Here is a 20,179-nt window from a genome sequence, read left to right as displayed (position 1 = left end):
CTAGTGGCGGGTCGACCAACACTGCGCTTTCCGGTGTGGAGTCGCCATTCCAGCACCTTGGAACCCCAAAAGTCCATGGGCTCTTCGAAGTATGTGGCCTGCCCATTGCCACTTCAGCTTCGCGACTCGCTGAGCTATGTCAGGACTTTGGTTCGTCTGCGCATCTCCTCATTTCTGATTCGATCACGCAGAGAAACTCCAAGCATAGCTCGCTCCCTCACCCGCTGGGTGATTTTAAGCCTTCTCATAAGGCCCATAGTAAGCGACCAAGTTACGGATCCGTAGGTCATCACTGGCAACACGCACTGTTCGAAGACTTTCGTCTTCAGGCACTGAGGAATGTCGGACGAAAAGATGTCACGGAGTTTCCCGAACGCTGCCCAGCCGAGCTGGATTCGGCGATACCGACTTACCTACTACTAAATACAGTAGCATATAAGCTTAGACCGTTATTAATGGTCTAAGCATATAAGTAGGTATGAACATTAAAATGTCGGTAAAGTTGTAAAATATATTTTTAGGGTACCTTCCCTACATTTAAAGTGGGGATAATTTTTTTTCACTTGTATATCATAGTATGGGGTATCGTCGGTTTGGTAGTTTATAAAGTAGGTATAGCGGGTCTGGAAACAGTAATTATTTCGATTTCGATTCGTTTGTCAAATATTGACGTTTTAAATGCATGTTAATCAAGTGTTCCCTTCTTCTACCAGCTACACGGTTATTTATGGATACGTGAAAAAATTCACGTTCAGAGTTAGGAGTAGGAGCGTACGAGTAGGATATACTCGTACAGTGAAATTACGACGAAAACTATAGTAACTAACTAGCAAATTCCTATTTAAAGAGTTATTTATACCTAGCTGGAACTCGAAAATTGCATACTTAATAATTCCGTTGTTATTAAAAAGATAAAGTTGTTAGTAAAATAACTCAAGAGTCTGTTAATTCTAGGAAGCTATAAATATAGAAGTAAATACCCATAGCGCCACAGTCTCTACATCAATCACTATTAGAGCTTTTTCAGACTAGTGTTTTAAAAGCTTGTTATAGGTACCTACAAAATCAAAATTCATTTATTTCTAATAAGCTTAGTTTACAAGCACTTTTCAAACGTCACCAATACCACCGGTAATTTGAAGAAATTGAAATTAAGGTTCTAAAAAATTAAATAAATAAAAGAAATATTTTATTAGAATTAAAAAAAAAATTAAATAAGAAAAAATTCTAAATAAAATTATAGTTTTATGTACTTTTGTATATTTTAAGATCCGTGATAGCCCAGTGAATATGACCTCTGCCTCCGATTCCGGAGGGTGTGGGTTCGAATCCGGTCCGGGGTGTATGATATGTTACGAGTCTCCTCTCAGAATGAGAGGGTTTGTGATATTTAATTTCTTAAAATGCACACAACTGAAAAGTTACAAGACGGAGGTCCTGGGTTCGATCCTCGGCTGGGCCGATTGAGGTTTTCTTAATTGGTCCAGGTCTGGCTGGTGGGAGGCTTCGGCCGTGGCTAGTTACCACCCTACCGACAAAGACGTACCGCCAAGCGATTTAGCGTTCCGGTACGATGTCGTGTAGAAACCGATAGGGGTGTGGATTTTCATCCTCCTCCTAACAAGTTAGCCCGCTTCCATCTTAGAGAAAAAAAAAAGTTGGATGTGTATGCCGCGGACCGGCCGGCTGTGACTACATTCACATAAAAATCGGTTTTCAAAAATACCGCGAGAACCTAGTTAGGTTGTAATCTATCTCTCCAACCCAATCTCAGCCAAATCGATTCAGTAGTGGCGGCATGACAAACATACACACACAAACTTTCAGTTTCACCTTTTTTTTAGGTGAAGATAATTTGGTATAATGGCAACACTACCACGAACAGCTGTTTTAGGTTACTATTATTTAAATTGCACATTTACTTGCTTTTTATCAACAACCACAGGACTTCCATATTAAACCATAAATTTTGATAAACTTATAATAAACTAAATTGTACAAAATGGAAAAAAATATCTTATTAATACAGGATTAGTCAGATTTAATACAGAATCAGATTAGGATTAGTCTTCCGAGTAAGCAGGGTATTTTTGCATGGGGGATGGTAGAGGTAGGATAGGGATAGAATAGGATAGGGATAGGGTAGGTTTAGGGAGGGGAAGGGTAGGGGTAGAGTAGTGTTGAGTATGGATAGAGAAGAAGTGCACATAAGTCAAAGCGAAGCTTGACGGTGTCCGCTAGTATTTGATAAAACCGCATGAAAATCCGTACAGTGGTCTTTAAGTTTGTTGCGAACTGATAGACAAACCCTGACAGACCCGGAGGAGGACTTTGTTTTATAATTTATAAAGTTTTACAATTTGTAAAGACTTCACGATCGCTAAAAAGGTAAAGCTAAGTTGACTTTGAAGAACACGGAGTGCGTTAGATAGTAAGTTCTTTACGCCGAAACACATCAGGCTCCTACTTTTTAAGCACTAGCAAACGCTCCGAGGCTTCACCCGCGTTTCACTTGTTCTCATTGGAAATTAGAATACGGGAAATAGATAACCTATTTTACTCGCTCATTGTGTAGTTTTACATCAGTGAAAGTGATTTGTCGTAAAACTTCTTTAGCTCACCCTTTGACGTAAAACTTCTTTAGCTCAACCTTTGAAATTGAATTTTCCAGATCATTTTTCCACGCACGTGCCATTCGTGGAACCATCTTCTAGCTGTGATGTATCCACACAGTCTTTTTAGACTCTCTCATTTATTTATTAGTTCTTTTTTTTTTAATTTTTAACAATGTGAATATAAATATAAAATACAAAACACTATTAAAAATTTATAAAAAAAAAACAACCCTCCCGCTGCGGGCCATATGAATGCCCAAGCAACCGGTGGTCAGGACTCCAGAGTGAGGAACATCCTCACAATACGCGCCGTCTCATGAATCACTACCTTTTATATCCCACTCTTGATCCAACAATTAAGCGAAAGCTTCATAAGGTGTTGGTCGAAGCTTTTCGCTATAAGATTATTGACTGAAACAACTATCGGAACAATAATAGTTGACTCAACATTCCACATGGCGGTAACTTCGTGAGCAAGGTCTAAGTATTTTGATATTATATTTTTCCTTTTCAGCTTTAAACAGATTATCATCATGTGGAACAGTAATGTCAACAATTATTGCACGACGCACTGACCGATCGACTAGCACTAGGTCTATTGACTACAATATACCTGTCAGTGATAATCGTTCGGTCCCAGTAGAGCAATGCACTGCTATTTTCAAGAACTGACGCTGGGTCGTACCTATACTAAGGCATCTCAAAATCGATAAGGCCATATTGAAGAGCAAGCTGTTGGTGGATTATCATGGCTACTTGAGTATGTCTGTGCAAGTATTCGCCGTTAGCAAGGTGAGAACACCGGGACACAATATGCCTGAGGGACTCCCCAGGACGATGACACGCTCGACAGATGTCTAGAGTGCCATCTTTTATAATGAAAGATGGCACTTCCACACAGTCTTTAATTATTATGATTGACGGACAATTTTATAATATGTATGTATAAGACTATAAGTCCTATATACCTATAAGAACCAAAGTCACTGATATAGCTCAGCGAGTCGCGAAGATGAAGTGGCATTTGGCAGGCCACATAGTTCGAAGAGCCGATGGACGTTGGGGTGCCAAGGTGCTGAATTGGCGACCCCGCATCGCAAAGCGCAGTGTTGGTCGACCCCCTACCTACAAGGTGGACCGAGGACATTAAGCGGGTTGCAGGGAGACGTTGGATGCTCGCGGCTCGAGACCGTTATATTTGGAAGTCATGCAAGAGGCCTATGTCCAACAGTGGACGTCTATCGGCTGATAATGATGGTGATGATGATAATGATGATGATGATGATGATGATGACTATACCTACTAGTAAAAAATCATTGATGATGAGGCTATTTTAACGCAAACGAAACTTGCAAAACCTAACTAATAAAATTTTAAATATATGAACCAAACTACAGACTATTGCATGCTTGGTTGCATATTGTTTACTGTTACCATGCGGTCTTAATCATCTAATTCACACCTTATCATTGAGACTAAAACACGCTCTAAGCTAATGTTATGAGAAATTGAGCATCCCTCAGAATGCTTGCATAATGCATAGCTTCAATTCAAAGTAGCATGACTTGGAAATACCTACCACTGATTATTCAAAGATTCAATCGCTTGAAAAGATAATTAAAATTACTATCTTTGATCTTGAACCATCTCGAACATGTTAGTTGTCAACCAAAAAACCATTATCATAATCTGACTGGTTAAGGGTTTTTTTGGTTGAAAACTGAAATTCAAGAAGAAACTAAGACGGTTACTTTAGGTAAGTACAATATAAATCATTGCCTAAAATGCACATGAATAATTGCAACCGGCTAATTGTAAAGATTCGACGGTCTACCCGCATAAATAATATCTATACCGTACTTCAGAGGTTCCCAAAGTATTTTTTTTCATATACCAATTTAGAAACCTAGCTGGTTCCGTTCATTTCCCAAATTTGGAAAAAATATGTACTTATTTAACTATGAAATATATTTTCTTTCTTTCTTTCAAAATTTACGTTACGGCTCAGTTCCAATCGAATTTACAAAATGAATTATCAGTTTTCGTTAAAAGTGAGAACTGATTGCTGAATTAGTTAATTTATAAGTGAGTGGATGTAAAAAAGCAAAGTTGGTCAGTCAAAAATCTTTACTTTGTAACATCTAGTTACTTACAGCACAAGGGCTTAAAAATCTCACTTGTTTTATATAAAAACATTAACACAACAAAAATTAACATAATTCAGTATGAAACTAGATAAAATGAATGGACCCCCGCTTACGAACCGTAAACCCCCCTTTTTTGTTACGACAACGTACAGTACCCACCACTTTGGGAGCCAATGCCGTAGACGCTATCTATTTTTAAAATGCAATATCAGGAAATATCGAAGTTTATTTCTATTAGTTTGACAATAATATGAACAATATTATTTTTGCATACTCCAATAAATTGCAACAATTTGTACAAAATTCGTAGTAGTATTCGTAGTTTTAATAATTTCATACATTAGTTTCCATCAATGTTGCCATTGATGAAATAAAGTTTGTAATGCTATTGTTATCTGTTACCTTGTCTACTCGTGTGTCAGTGTGAGTGCGTGTAACACGAAAACGCCCGATCTGTAGTGTGCAACGTCGCGAGTGCTGTCTACTACATAATTTTTCGCTTTATACGTTTTTATTTTTATAAATAGCCGATTTAAACAAAGTGATTAGTAATGTAATAACGTAAAGTGATAAGAATTGTGATAAATCAACGCAATGGCCCTGAAAACGTACAGTGTTTTCTTCTGTGCGATCCCGTGCAATAACTCTTCACTTTGGTTGTTTGTCAGTGACGTCTGCGCTTAGCGCAACGAAAAGTGGATTTATATTTTGATTGTGACAAGAAGTGCAAACATAAGTAAATTAAATTGTGATAACCGATGCGTGTTTGTAAAATGGATGAGTGTTTTCTTCATTGGAACATTCCTAAATCGTCAGGGACCATCAGAGCTGGCTCATGAAGAAAGGGTTAGTTTACATGCTTTTTGTTTACTTTTTTGTATACATTCGATGTACGTATTTATGTCGAGAACACGTCAAAAGTGATATCCAGTGATTAGCAAATACGTGAGTTCAATAAAATTAATTAACACTTGAGCGATTAGTGAATTATAGGTTATGATTGGTCGAAGTTTGTTTATTGTTATCACTTTGTTATTCGTATGTTGTCGTGCATGCAATGATATAGCTGATGAGTATTTTGATTAAGACACGGATGCAGTGCTTATTGTATATTGAGGTTGGGATAAATTCGTTCTCTTTTGTTACTTTCTCTTATCCATATAGTGAATGGAGTAACAGAGATGGCTCGATGTCACTCGCAACGGTCGAGAGAGAGACAGCGCTCTACAATACGTGATTACAAGTAATCTAAATCACGTAAAATAAAATACATAATATATTATAAAAGTTATGTACCTATGCTAATTGCGTTTATCATGAAGTTACAGTAGCTTGTATTTATAAACGTTATTTTATAATATAAAACAAACCATTTCAATGGCTAACAAAGTTATAAAGTTAGTTGAAAACTTTGATAAAACTTTAATGACTAATAACATGCCTACTTTTACATAACATGTTGTTAGAATTGTAGTTTATTAATAACATTGATATTTCGTAATGTGAGAATATAGTAAACAAATGACTGTTCAAATTAAATGAATTTGAAATAATAGAGAAAACAAAAAACTGACCCAATTATAATGCACCACAAAGTTATCACATAAAGTTGTATTACAGAATAATTATTTATAAATGTGATCTATCAATATTTATTAAGACTTGACAAGAAAACCCATATTCAAAGTTTAAAAAATGCAGAATAATATTGTTTTATTGACATGAGAACATTATCAACCTATATTCGGCTCACTGCTGAGCTAGAGTCTGCTTTCAAAATGAGAGGGGTAAAGCCAATAGTCTACCATACTGGCCCAATGAGGATTGGCAGACTCAGAGAATTAAGATAATTCTGTGGTATGTAGGTTTCCTCACGGTGTTATCCAAATTTAAAAACATTGCAGAACAATCATTGTATTGTCCAAACTAAAACTTGACAAGAGAACCCAATTGATATTAAAAGTTAACGAAGTTGCAGAATAATCATTGTACTGCCCAAACTAAATCTTGACAAGAGAACCCATATAATATTACAAGTTAAATAAGTTGCAGAATAATCATTGTATTAACCAAACTAAAACTTGACAAGAGAACCCATTTAATATTAAAAGTTAAAAAAGTTGCAAAATAATCATTGTATTGTCAAAACCAAGACTTGACAAGAGAACCCATATAATATTAAAAGTTAAAGAAGTTGCAAAATATTCATTGTATTGACCAAAGTAAAATTTGACAAGAAAACCCATTTAATATTACAAGTTAAAGAAGTTGCAGAATAATCATTGTATTATCCAAAGTAAAACTTGACAAGAGAACCCATTTAATATTATAAGTTAAATATGTTGCAGAATAATCTATGTAACATTCAAAGCTAATAAAAAAAAACATGAATTTCTATCTCATTACATTTCTATTTATATAACAAAAACACTCACACATATTTCCGAGCTGTACTTATTTTATAACTGATGATTGAGGAAAACCACAAAGAAAAACCTATACATAAATACATTATAACAAAATATGATTAACTTTACCCAGACTTACAAGAGATCTTAATTTAAATTTTGAGTTTGGCGATAAATTATTCAATACAATGACAGGAGGGTAGATTGTATCAGCATAAGTCAGCGATTGACTGCAGCGATTTGATCTGTGACAGCTTACAGAGTCAAAGGTTTTGACGGCCTCCATGGTGCAGTGGTATGTGCGGTGGATTTACGAGATTTTGGACAAGGTCCTGGGGTCAAATCCTATGTTGGGCAATAGCATACTGAGCTTCTCTTTCTTTTAAAAACCATGGAGCATTGCACCATAAGGTCCTGAGTTCAAATCCTGGTTGGGTAATGCAATACTGAGCTTCTGTTTCTTGTAAAAATATTTAGTAAAATTTCTCAGTGAAGTTAGGATGTTGGTGGTGGACATTTGCCTCAAAGAGCATGTCAGTCCTGCTGGTCTATTTACTAACGTGGTCTTTAGTAACAACCTAATAAAATAAACATATCAACTGAAAAATGTCATTTATGTACTGTATGATATCCACAAAGGGTTGTCACGAGGCACCAACTGACATTTGTTACATACAATTTCAATTTTGTATATGTCAACTAACATATGTCAAAGTGAGTGAATTAGCCTGCAGTTTACTATTATTAACATATAAGCTTTTTTTTATTCTTTACTGACACCTCTACAAATCTTGAGACATGTAAAAGACAAATGTTGACCAATAGCTGGATTACCAGAATTATTGCTCTCTCTTTCATTATGTGGTTATTTTCTTCACAAGATATGTCATTGATGCATGCTAGGCTCTCTGATATCTGTGTTAGTCATCAGATGGTTTATTCGTTTATTCAGGGTCTTTGGAGTATAACTTGAGCCTTAAGTTTATTATGTTTTACCTTGTTACTTTATAGAGGGACACAAAAATACTTCAAGGCAAATCCTGTAACACAACCTACTAAATGTCAAGTTCGGAAGCTTTCATTTTCTAAAATACAATCATGTTAGTGAATTCAGATTTTGAGATCAAGGATATAGATAATATCTAACTGTGTTTGTACACATATGTATGCACTGTTAAATCTCCTGTTAATTTTATGATATGATTTGTTGCTATAATGACAGGTTATAACATTATACAGCAAATAAAAGAAAAGGATTTTATTTTGGGGTGACTGTATCACTTAAAAATCAACTTGGTCAGGATTCAGATCAGATCAGATCTTTTAGCCACAGCCGTTATTTGTTGTTATAGTAAGTCCTAAAGCCATGGATATTATTCATACATCATTCATATACATACAAAAGATAGTTAAATTAACCAAAAAAAAAAAAATAGAAAGAATCCTAGGAATCTTCACCTTCATTTAATATGCAAGTATGTCACATGTCAGAATTATCATAACATCTGTTACAGCATTTTATAAGCATTCCGCTCACAGATACAATATCAAATTAACTTCAACAAAAAATGGTTAAATAACTTATTCAAGCCGAACTGAACAGCTGAAGAGTGGCATATGCCTATCCTATGTAGGGGTTATCTCTCACATGTTATAATTTGCCAACCCACATTGGTGCAGTGTGATTGGTCTAGACTCCATATATCCCTTATAAGGTGGGAGGCTGTAAAAGTATTTACAGCCTCCTATGAGAGATACTTGATGATATATGATGAGGCTAATTACACCCCATTGAGTATTGCTTTCCAACAGCCAGTATTGTTTTTAAGCGTAAACACAAGTCTGTCAAGCAGTAAAAATTCGTTAAAGTTTTTACAAGTAGTAATAAAAGAAGCATATTTCATATTCTATGTAATATTACTCTAGATGTACAATATTACAAATATGCAATCCTTAGAGTAAACCGACAGTACCGTTCTATAAATAAAACAGACTAGTTAATTGATAGAGCATTGTCTATGTCCTAGATTTAGATTACTTTAGCATTGTTGTCAATGTTCCAATGTTATAGGTTGCTGACTTTTAATCATTGTAGAATGTTGTAAATTTACTTGAAAAAGCATCAAATTTTAACTACTTAGAATAAATTCATTGAATAAACAAGTATAATTATCTTTGAAAATGCAAGAAAATCTGTAGGATTGGGTATTTAACCAAACAATATATAATGTAGTTAGGTATGTTATACAGAATAACAAAAGTTGTCATTTGTGTCCAGGTGACAAAAAATGGGGGTTTTTAAAGTCTCAGACATGTTAGTAACTAGAGAAATTATTATGATCAGAAGACAAAAAACATGCACATATTATTTGTAATAATAACTCTTTAGGTAGTTAAACAGTATTATGTATTTGCCATGTACAAGAAATTATTGAACCAAACCTAAATGGTATGTCAGATCCAGACAGACAAACTTTGTACCTGAATAAGTATTCTTTGTCCTTATGATACGGCACTGTTATTTGGTAACTCCAAAGTCTACTGTCCATCCCGTTATCATTGTATACTCCATATACATTTACTAGATTTTTAGTACTACAGTTTGTTTCATGTAAGATGGTGCAGGTGACAGTTCGTTTCACTCTTGAAAGTTTGCCGCGATTCTCGATAATAGTACGTATTATGAACGTCATACAGGCGACTGTCACCATACCCAAGCTATCGGAAAACCACTTTAGTACAGCTCTTTGAGCAGAGATAGACCGATAAAATATAAAAGGTGGCAGCGGGAAACTGGGAAAAATCTGCAAGGGATCGAGAATTGGGGAAAAGCATGGAGGAGGCTTTTGTCCTAAAAGACAATCAGACAAACTCTCATTAAAGACTCTTATTATTATTATTATTAGAGCTCTTTATTCCTAACTTCTTAGGCCTTCTTCTGCCTTACAAGCCCTGGAAACTGTTTCTCTGTTTTGGGTGATAGTTATTCAAATCATATTATAAGGATCAACAGCAACTGTTAGTTTTTTTAACTGCTATGATCTATAAATACATCTCACTCAATAACATCACCAATTTTCCAATTATGGGCTGAAAATTTTTACTGAAAATATCTTAGAATAAAAAAATTTAATACAAAGAAATCCACCGACTTCAAAAACACAAGACATACTGATTAAACTAAAAAGCGAAAAATAACATCATACTAAGTTCTATTTATATCATGTTCTAACCAATGATGTATTAATTATTAATTAATGCTATGTAAGAATATCATAAAGATTTAGGTTTTTCAGACAGCATAGATTTAGGTTTTTCTTACAGAAATGGCTTAAATTAACACAACATCGGTTTAGCACCGCCTTCAGTTTTCCCAAATCCCGCGGGAACTATGTATTTTTCCTGGATGGAAGTCTATGTGATGATCTGGAGCATAATATATTTTCGTTCCAAATTTTAGCGAAATCTCTTCAGTAGCCGCAGTGCCAAGAAGCAAAATAAACATACACTTACACACAAACTTTCGCCTACATAATATTAGTGTGATATGTATTTAGAATTAAGATTAAATCTAAACCACGATTACACCGTACATGTAGTTGAAAAGTCATTATTAACATTAGCCTGCCAGTCAGTAATTGGTAACTTTCAACACTAAAAACAAAAATAAAATTCACGCTTTCCGTAGCTGATTAGACTTGCTATTGTGGCAGTTGGTATTGAAATTAACCCATTTTCTTGCTGATAACAATGTGAGGTCAAACACTCATAACTTTGCTATGAATAATAAATAATTTAAATTTTAACCACAAAGTTCCATTTCGAGTTGTTAAATATTTCATTTAGTTTTCAATATATTATAATTATAATGCAGTAGGTAGTTATTTTAAATGTCTATGTCTCCTACAACTCAACTAAGTGCTTACATTGCGCGTTAATTATATAATACAAAAGGATTAATATAGTATGAAAATAACTAAGTAAGTACTAGGGTTGCCAACAGTACATATAAAAAAATATAGTATTTTTCAGATTTAGTTATAATAAAATATAGTGCGCTTAAATAAAATATAGTATTTTTGTGTACTAAGTATATATTTCTTCAAAAGTATATATTACGCGACCCGAAATATAGTACAATACTATATGTATATTATAGTACGGTTGGCAACCCTAGTAAGTACCTACTTACCTAAATTATAATAAAATATAATCATTTTCTTCAATACTAACAGACCTCCGTGGTTTTACCCACATAATTTCCATTCCCGTGGAAGTATGGGGTAAACCCCAAATTCACCGACATAGCTCAACTAGTTGCAAAGCTGAAGTGTCAATGGGCGGGGCACATAGTTTGAAGAGCTGGGATAGCGACCCCGCACTCGAAAGCGTAGTGTTGGTCGACCCCCCACAGGTGGACTGACGACATCAATCGAGTCGCAGGGATTCGCTAGATGCAGGCGGCTCAGGATCGTGATGTTAGGAAGTCCCTACAAAAGGCCTATGTCCTGCAGTGAACGTCCATTGGCTGATCATACATAATGGGGTAAAATACAAAAATGTAGCTTTATGTAGCGCTTATAATGTACGTTACCATTTGAGAAAAAAATTAAAATTGGTATAGTAGTTTCGGAGTCTATTAGTAAAAAACAAAAAAATCAAAAGTTAATTAAAATATTTTAAGTTTTAACCTGTTAAAAGCCACCCAGTTACTGAATAATAACTACAAAGGATAATCCTAGTCCACTAAGAAAGGATTTTGGCGTCTAAGGGCGGACGAAGTCGCAGGCTTCTGCTAGTTTGTACATAAATTGTGTACTAACTCCTACCCATATAACTTTATGTTGTCGATAATTGCTGCTATTAAAACGAATGCGCACGCGCCTGTAATCTCTCTGTTATCGCCGTTTTTTTGGCATTCCATTTTTTTGATAATAGGTACATAATGTGAATTACGATGCTCTCCGCGGCGCAGTGGTATGCGCGGTGGATTTCCAAGACAGAGATCCTGAGTTCAAACCCAATAAGCAATTGCTTTAATTGCTTATAGGCTAATTCAGGCCCTGTAGCCAAGTGGCAGGTCAAATCTCTTTCTACGATCGCAAACGCTTCGAAAACTAGAAAAATGTATGCGAATGACATTCACGTGATCAACATCTGTCATTCCATTTCCAGTTTCATCCAATAAACAAATGTGTGAACGTCGTTTCTAATACGGATATTAGACTATAAACAATTGTAATTTTCACAGATATGAATATTGAAAGGGGGCAGGGGGCTCCCTTAACCGTTCTAACTCCCTAACTTCCTTATTCGCCTTTTTTAAAGATGGTATGGAAGTTGGAACCCTTCGTGCGCGAGTCCGACTCACACTTGGCCGGCTTTTTATTATTAAAAGTGTAAGGGCCGATCTTGATCACATTCCAATTACCTAAGTGCGTACTAAACTGTCAGTTTATGGACAAAGGAAAATAGGACGTTACGTAAGCCACTTGATACGCGACTGGGAATACCATCTTTCTGTTCAGAATTTCGGGACTTTATTGACCGATGTCCGTACTACTTAATACTTATATCTTTTAAAAAAATAGTCATAATATCATGGCAATTACATTTCGCCATATAATTTAAATGAATAAAATATTAAATATGACCTATATTCTTGTTCTCGTCCCGTCAATAGGTACTGTGTTAGGTTAGGACTAGGAGTGTGTACGACAATAGTCAGTCCATCGAGGATGATTCTCAATACTTCATGGTGGGATCGCAGTCGTAGAGTCATTTTATGAAAAAAAAAAGCTACTTACAAGTTCTTACCCCAAAGCGATTCAAGACTGAAGGATTTTTTTTTACATTTTACCACGTCCGCTTATCGAATTATTATTCGATAAGCGATAATAAGAACTAAAAAAAAAATTCTGTGGACTAGTCCCGAGAAAACAGGAAAGTTGGTAACCATATATTACGGCGGATGCGTTTTGTTAGTTGTTTAAACTTGCTAAATTACTACAACAAACAACAATAAACGCATTCTCATATTTTCTTCTGTGTAGAAATATCTTTGTAGTCTATTAACGGTGCTCGGCTTATATTGTTCATACCTTCTTTTACACTTTCTGGCGAAATTGTTATTTTTTTTTTATTCTCGACAAGTTAGCCCTTGACTACAATCTCACTTAAGTGATGATGCAGTCTAAGATAGAAACTAGTTAGGAGTAGGATAAAAATCCACACCCTGTTTGGTTTCTACACGACATCGCACCGGAACGCTAAATCGCTTGTTTACGTGTTTGTCGGTCGGGTGGGAACTAGCCACGGCTGACGCCTCCTACCCGCCAGAGCTGGACCAATTAAGAAAAACTCAATCGGGCCGTAGCTGGGGATCGAACCAAGTGCCTCCGTCTTGTAAATCCACTGTGCATATCACTGCGCCACGGAGGCCATAAAAAAAATCGTATCACAATTCATACGCATTCATTCATTCATTTAAACAGTCAAACATGTTTTTTTTTTCAGTTTGCTATTTTTTAATTTTAGCCCCGGACGTAAATATTTTCGTGTGTCTATTTGTGTATTTGTCTGTGTCGCAGCTTCTAAAACAATGGACCGATTATGATCTGATTTTGATTTTTTTTTTAAGATATCGTCGCGACAGTAGTAATCCTATTATTTCGTTAATTCCAGAATAAATCTCAAACCAAATCCGGTACTTAGTTCACGAAATAAATGCCAGACCAGCTTTCGTACACCAACGACTGTGTCTTACGTTATTTCGAGAATAACTTACTCTAACTAAGAATATAATCTCACAATTTGTCACTTCTTAACGTCATTCCTCAAGGAACGTACAATTATATAGTCTTATGGTAACTAAGTGCTAAGAGAATATTGTAACGGGACTGGATGGATATTTCTGTTTTGTAGAGTAAAACTAAAGAATTTTTTCTCTAAACCTTAGAAATTCTTATCCATATATTTTCTTCTTATTCTAATATATATAATACATAGTTTTACTCGTACTACTCGTACAGTCCTAGTCGATCTACTGTTTATCGACAAATTAGAAATGAAGGTAGAAAACGCATGTCATTTCATAACATGTTTATTTTTAATTATTTAGTATTTGTTTGTAAAATGTTATTCAAAATATATTAACTATATCTAACAGAAGTTAATTACGGTTTAAGTAGGTGTGAAATGATTAGCGATTTATACCCAAATATTCAAGTAAATTCAAAAGTCAATATTTTGACGGCCTCCGTGGCGCAGTGGTATGCGCGGTGGATTTACAAAACGGAGGTCCTGGGTTCGATCCCCGGCTGGGCAGATTGAGATTTTCTTAATTAGTCCAGGTCTGGCTGGCGAAAGGCTTCGGCCGTGGCTAGTTACCACCCTACCGGCAAAGACGTACCGCCAAGCGATTTAGCGTTCCGGTTCGATGTCGTGTAGAAACCGAAAGGAATGTGGATTTTCATCCTCCTCCTAACAAGTTAGCCGGCTTCCATCTAAGACTGCATCACCACTTACTATCAGGTGAGATTGTAGTCAAGGGCTAACTTGTAAAGAATAAAAAAAAAAAATTTAAGTTGTTTGTTGGTAAACAGTACAGATCGCGTGTGGCTGAAGTATAGATTTAGTTACATAGGGGATTGCAAAAACGATAATACTTTATTTTGCAAAAATGCTACTACTATCTAACTATGAACTCATCGATGAAGATAAGTATCCTAAATACCAGAAAAACGGATTATTTAGGCTATACATTACAAAATTAGTAAATAGAAGAATACTTATGTAGGTACTAGAATTGTCCGTTTTAGTATATTATTATAAATACCAGAAAAACGGATCTTTAGGCTCTACGAGTAGATTATAAGATTAGTACTTAGAGAAATAGGTATTCTTCTATGTACTAATCTTATAATCTACTCCTACAATTATTGTTTTTTATTACATTGGTTTTGTTACATTGGTTAAGTAGGTACAAGAATTGTACGTTTTTAGTATATTATAAATACCAGACAAATGTATGTTTAGGATTGTAAGAAGAAGAAGAAGAAATACTTCATTGCACACAAAAATACAATTATAAATTAAAACAATAAAAAGATAAATTAAACTTAGCATGCAAAGGCGGCCTTATTACTAAAAGAAATCTCTACCAGGCAACCCCTGACGAGAGAACTTGCGAAGAAAGAGCGGGAAGGTGCAATACATTATATGTAATTATATATATATAAATAATTAAATAAATATAATATAATATATACGTAAATATAATATTAAAATTAACATATGTATTACATAATATAATATAATGTATTACATAATATATGTAAGATTAGTACATAAAAGAGTATCTGTGTAGGTACAGTAATGTTTTAGTATATTACCAAGATATGTAGGAGTATGTAGACACAAACTATGGGCCCATATTGATTCATCCGAATGGAATCCATCCAAGTGTCTCACATTCGTATAGCTACAGCTATGGAGATGTTGGGTGTTCCGTAAGACGGGCCATGTTATAGTTAACGATGGCCATGACACGTTCCGAGTGGGTTGTGTTTTTTTTTTTATTCTATAGAAAAGGGTTAGTGTTTTACTGGTACACCTTTTGCTTAGTGATCATGCAGTTTGGTTCACCTGCTTTAATTTCTTAGCATTAATACATGTATGTTTCAAGTCATTTAGTGTATAGTTTGATTACTTGGCTCTACGAAAAAAACGATCTTCAATTTCCGCAAGACAATGGGGATGATGACTAGGTTTGAATATATTGATTTTTATGATACATTCGGGTAAATAAGGTCAATGATAACTAGTTTATACATAAAAAGCAAAGATTGACTGGATATTTGCAAAATAAATAAGATTATAAAATTTCAAAGTTTACTAAAAATATTTTATCGTAATTAGATGAAAATTCATACAGTTTTAGCTTCCTTACATTAAATGTGACATTTATCAATAAATGAACTATAAACATAAACGCAGAAATAACAAAGATATTAGTAATTTTGTTTAAACGCCCATACAAATCTAACGATCATTAATTGCCTACGTCTACGACGTCATAAGTTCGTACCATTTTGTATGGAGCGTATTTCAGGGATCGCGGCAGCGCCGCAAATCTGACCCTTTAAATATCTGACCCTGTAGTTCCGAAAGTAATGATCGCAGATACCTTGTTACTTTTACAAAATTGCTTTACTATCACGGCTATCACGGCTCTGTGCCTACCTGCCAAGTATCTACCTAGCTCAAGACAAATAAAGAATTTAGAATTAAATTAACCTGCGTTCTGTTATCCGCCCAATGAATGTTATAAACAATTCAAACCTCAGCTGGGCCCAACATGACAGGGATAGTCCGGCCGGTCGCCGGTGCATAGCTCAGCGACTGAGACGCCGCGGCGAGCGAACCATGGCGGCATGCCAATGGGCTGCCGTATCGGAATCCTACTCTACTATTATAGTTGGGGAGCCAGGGATGCTTAAATTGCAGTTACCAAAGCCGATTACATTTGATAGATAAAATGATAGGAAGAATAAATGGTTATTTACTTTTTTCGCTTTGAGCGGTGGGAAAAAAACTACAGACTTTAAAAGCAATTTTTTATTACTGTGGCTTACTGAAATGGTCAGAAAATTTTAGCGATTAATTAAGAGGTTATTTCCTTCCTTTCCTTAAAAAATTAACCGCATTCGTGGCTCGATAACAGAAATATAAGGGTTTTATTTTGTAATCCTGTGTTTGAAATCCTCCCATTCCATTACGTTTCGCCACAAATAGTCAGATATCGAAATGAAAACCTTTAGCTATCAATTCCCCTTATCTTTATATGACGTGCTGGTTGAATATTTCTGAAGTTAGTTTTTTATGTTTGCCCTAAATCCACCAATATTAAGGGCTCATATTTGGTGGAGGTACTGAACAATGTAAGGTATACTCCCTTATCTTCATCTGTCGCGCTCGGGTAACTGCAAGAATGCCCGCTTCGGCTCTTCTACTATTAGGTACCTACTACTGTCCCACTATTTGTTCGCAATTCGAACGATGAACGATTATCGTGTCAAGCTTGGACGGTTTCGTTTGAGTTGTTTTCGCGTTTCTTCACCGGACACCAAATAATTTTGTTGCAGTAGACAGGTGTATCATTATCAGCCTGTTTTGACGGTCCATTACAAGGTTGGACCTCCTTCCTCTTATATATCAGAAATCAATGATTATTTTGTAATATAGATGTGTTACGTGCCTACAAAATCACCGAAAAAAGTGATCCGAATTTAGCGACTCCACTGAGCGCGTAGTGCATAATTTTGTGTTTACTTACATTATATATTTATGTATATACTTACTGGCGGACCCGGTCAAACTCTTCCCTATCCCTACCCTACACTACCCTACTCCTACCCTTACCATACCCTTTATCGATATATTTCGGGTCCTAATTTTATGAACTACTAGCGGACACCCGCGACTTCGTCCGTGTGGAATTCAGTTTTTCACAAATCCCGCGGGAAACGTGGATTTTTCCGGGATTTGTTTGTAGCCTATGTGTTATCCAGAGTGAAGTCTATTTCCATTCAAAATTTCAGCCAAATCGCTTCAGTAGCCGCAGCGTAAAAGAGGAACAAACATACTTACACACACACATACTTTCGCCTTTATAATATTAGTGTGATATAAGAAATTAATATTGTTTATATTAAATTTGATATGAGTCAACTACCCTATTATTAACATTAATATTTGATAATGATCCCATAAATACACAAACTAATAAACTCATGAACACTTGATACTAATTTTTCATTTACCGTCAATTGTAACTGAAAAACAACGGTTCATTATAATGGTCTAAACTCTAAAAGAAGAAAATAAGAGATAAGTATGTGTCGAAAACCAATTATAAATACGAGTAAGTAAGTTTACAAATGTCTTTACGGTTTAAAAGAAAATATTTACGATTAGGCTATTAGTGAAATTGAATCCGTAAGATAATACGGAATTAAAGTCGCCCCCAGTGCGAATGCGTCTGGACAGACGATTGATGGAAACTAATAATAGTAGAGAACGAGCAATTAAGCCAGGCCCGGATAGCCACGCGCCGTTTGCAAACGAGTTTCCAGATATTTCAACGTTTTGCCATCATGCCTTCTATGCTTGGTGCTTGTTTTCGGCTTTACTTCATAGTACTTATACTACAGCCCTATTTGATGTGTAATGTTTAACAAGAAATCTATACTTCTATACTAATATTATAAAGCTGAAGAGTTTGTTTGTTTGATTGAACGCGCTAATCTCTGGAACTACTGGTCCGATTTGAAAAAATCTTTCAGGGTTAGATAGCCCATTTATCGAGGTAGGCTATAGGCTATATTTTATCCCGGTATTCCTACGGGAACGGGAACCACGCGGGTGGAACCGCACGGTGTCAGCTAGTGAAGGTAGAAAAGGCATGTCATTTCATAACTTATTTATTTTAAATTATGTATTGTATCCGTCCTAAAAGGACGTCTATTAAATATAATCTACCTTATTGCCAAATTTGATATTTTTACGTCAAGCTGGTTTTGATATTTAGTGACCTTTCAATTTTAAGTAGGTACTCGTATTTAGATATAATATGCGTTAGTTTTCGGCTTTTGATCATAGTTTATTAATACGGGCTAATGAAAACGATTTCAAAAACGGAAATTCTGTATTGGACTATTGGCCAAACCCCTCTTGTTCTGAGAGGCGACTCGAGCTCAGCAGTGATACGAATATGAGTTGATAATGATGATGAATGATGAAACAAGTTAGACTTTTTATTAATTTTAAGCACTTGGTTAATTCTATTTAGTTGCATCGATCAGTATTACCTTAATTTTTTTTTTCATTCGAATTTGTCCTCTTTAAGGACTCTAGCAGAGAAGGCGACTCGTGATATTTAAGTATACTCATAAAAAAATTAAAAAAAAAAATATTGTGCGCTTGTTTGGCTTAATTAATTTTATTACCACAGAACATTATTAAAACTAACTTTGCAGTGTTCTCAACGAGCAGTTGTATTGTGGAGTGCACTAAGCAAAACGTGGAGTGTGGAGGATGCTTCTCGTTTGTAAACGTTGGGTTTTCGCCGGCACTACTCTTTGTTTGCGGATAGCGAAAAAATGCCGAGAGCTGTCCATTGTTCCTTTGCGCTGCGTATTAGTGGGCTGAGCCGTTAGAAATGCTCACATGTAGGCCTAACACGCGTCCGAACGACGTTGGGAAATAGACAAATGTCAACCAATAGCAGCGCAACTGGAAGTATCGCATTTCGATGTGTTGAAATAAAAGTGAAGGGACTGGGACTACTCCGCCGCCATTGGTTGACATTTTGTCTATTTCTTTTCACGAGAATATTTCGTTAGTCGCCTAATGGTTTGTTTAAATGCCGAGAGCTGTCCATTGTTCCTTTACGCTGCGTATTAGTGGACTGAGCCGGTAGAAATGCACACATGTAGGCCTAACTAACACGTGACTGAACAATGTATCTCGTGATGAGAAATAGACAAATGTCAATCAATAGCAGCGCAACTGGAAGTATCGCATTTCGATGTGTTGAAATGAAAGTGATGGGACTGGGACTACTCCGCCGCCATTGATTTGTCTATTTCTTTAGTTAGTCGCATAATGGTTTGTTTGACGCAACAGTAGTTGCTAGCGACTTCGTGGTAACTGCCTCTTTGGTCCAGTGGTGCCGGTGATCCTATGTAGCTTAGGATTACGAGGTCAGGGTCGGGCTATGAGATTACCATTACTTACTTAAAACTTATTGAGGAGTTCAGGGTAGGATAGAGATAGGGTAGGGATAGGTTAGAGCTAGGGTACAAGTAGGATAGGGGTAGGGTTTCACGCGGACGAAGTCGCGCGCGTCCGCTAGTACTTAACCACTAAAAAAGTGATTATATTTCGTTAATTTTTCTTTAGGATATTTCCAAAGCTAGCTCGTTTTGCAACTTGTTTACTAAAAGT

The 20,179-nt window shown here is 35.7% G+C and overlaps 1 protein-coding gene across 1 annotated transcript in view; it reads left to right on the top strand.

The window, feature by feature from the left end:
* The first annotated feature begins 5,192 nt into the window (after window positions 1-5,192).
* The window catches only part of LOC112049814 (AF4/FMR2 family member lilli), a 368,668-nt gene continuing 353,681 nt past the window's right edge, over window positions 5,193-20,179 (top strand). The window contains exon 1 of the mRNA XM_052888787.1: window positions 5,193-5,609. Coding sequence (XP_052744747.1) covers window positions 5,599-5,609 — 11 coding nt within the window. The 5' untranslated portion in view covers window positions 5,193-5,598. The remainder of the gene's footprint in view (window positions 5,610-20,179) is intronic.

This window comes from Bicyclus anynana, chromosome 23 (assembly GCF_947172395.1).
Source record: "Bicyclus anynana chromosome 23, ilBicAnyn1.1, whole genome shotgun sequence".
NCBI classification, from domain to species: Eukaryota; Metazoa; Arthropoda; class Insecta; order Lepidoptera; family Nymphalidae; genus Bicyclus; species Bicyclus anynana.
The sequence above is the reverse complement of the archived record's forward strand: the minus strand, read 5'-3'. Positions and strand labels throughout refer to the sequence as shown.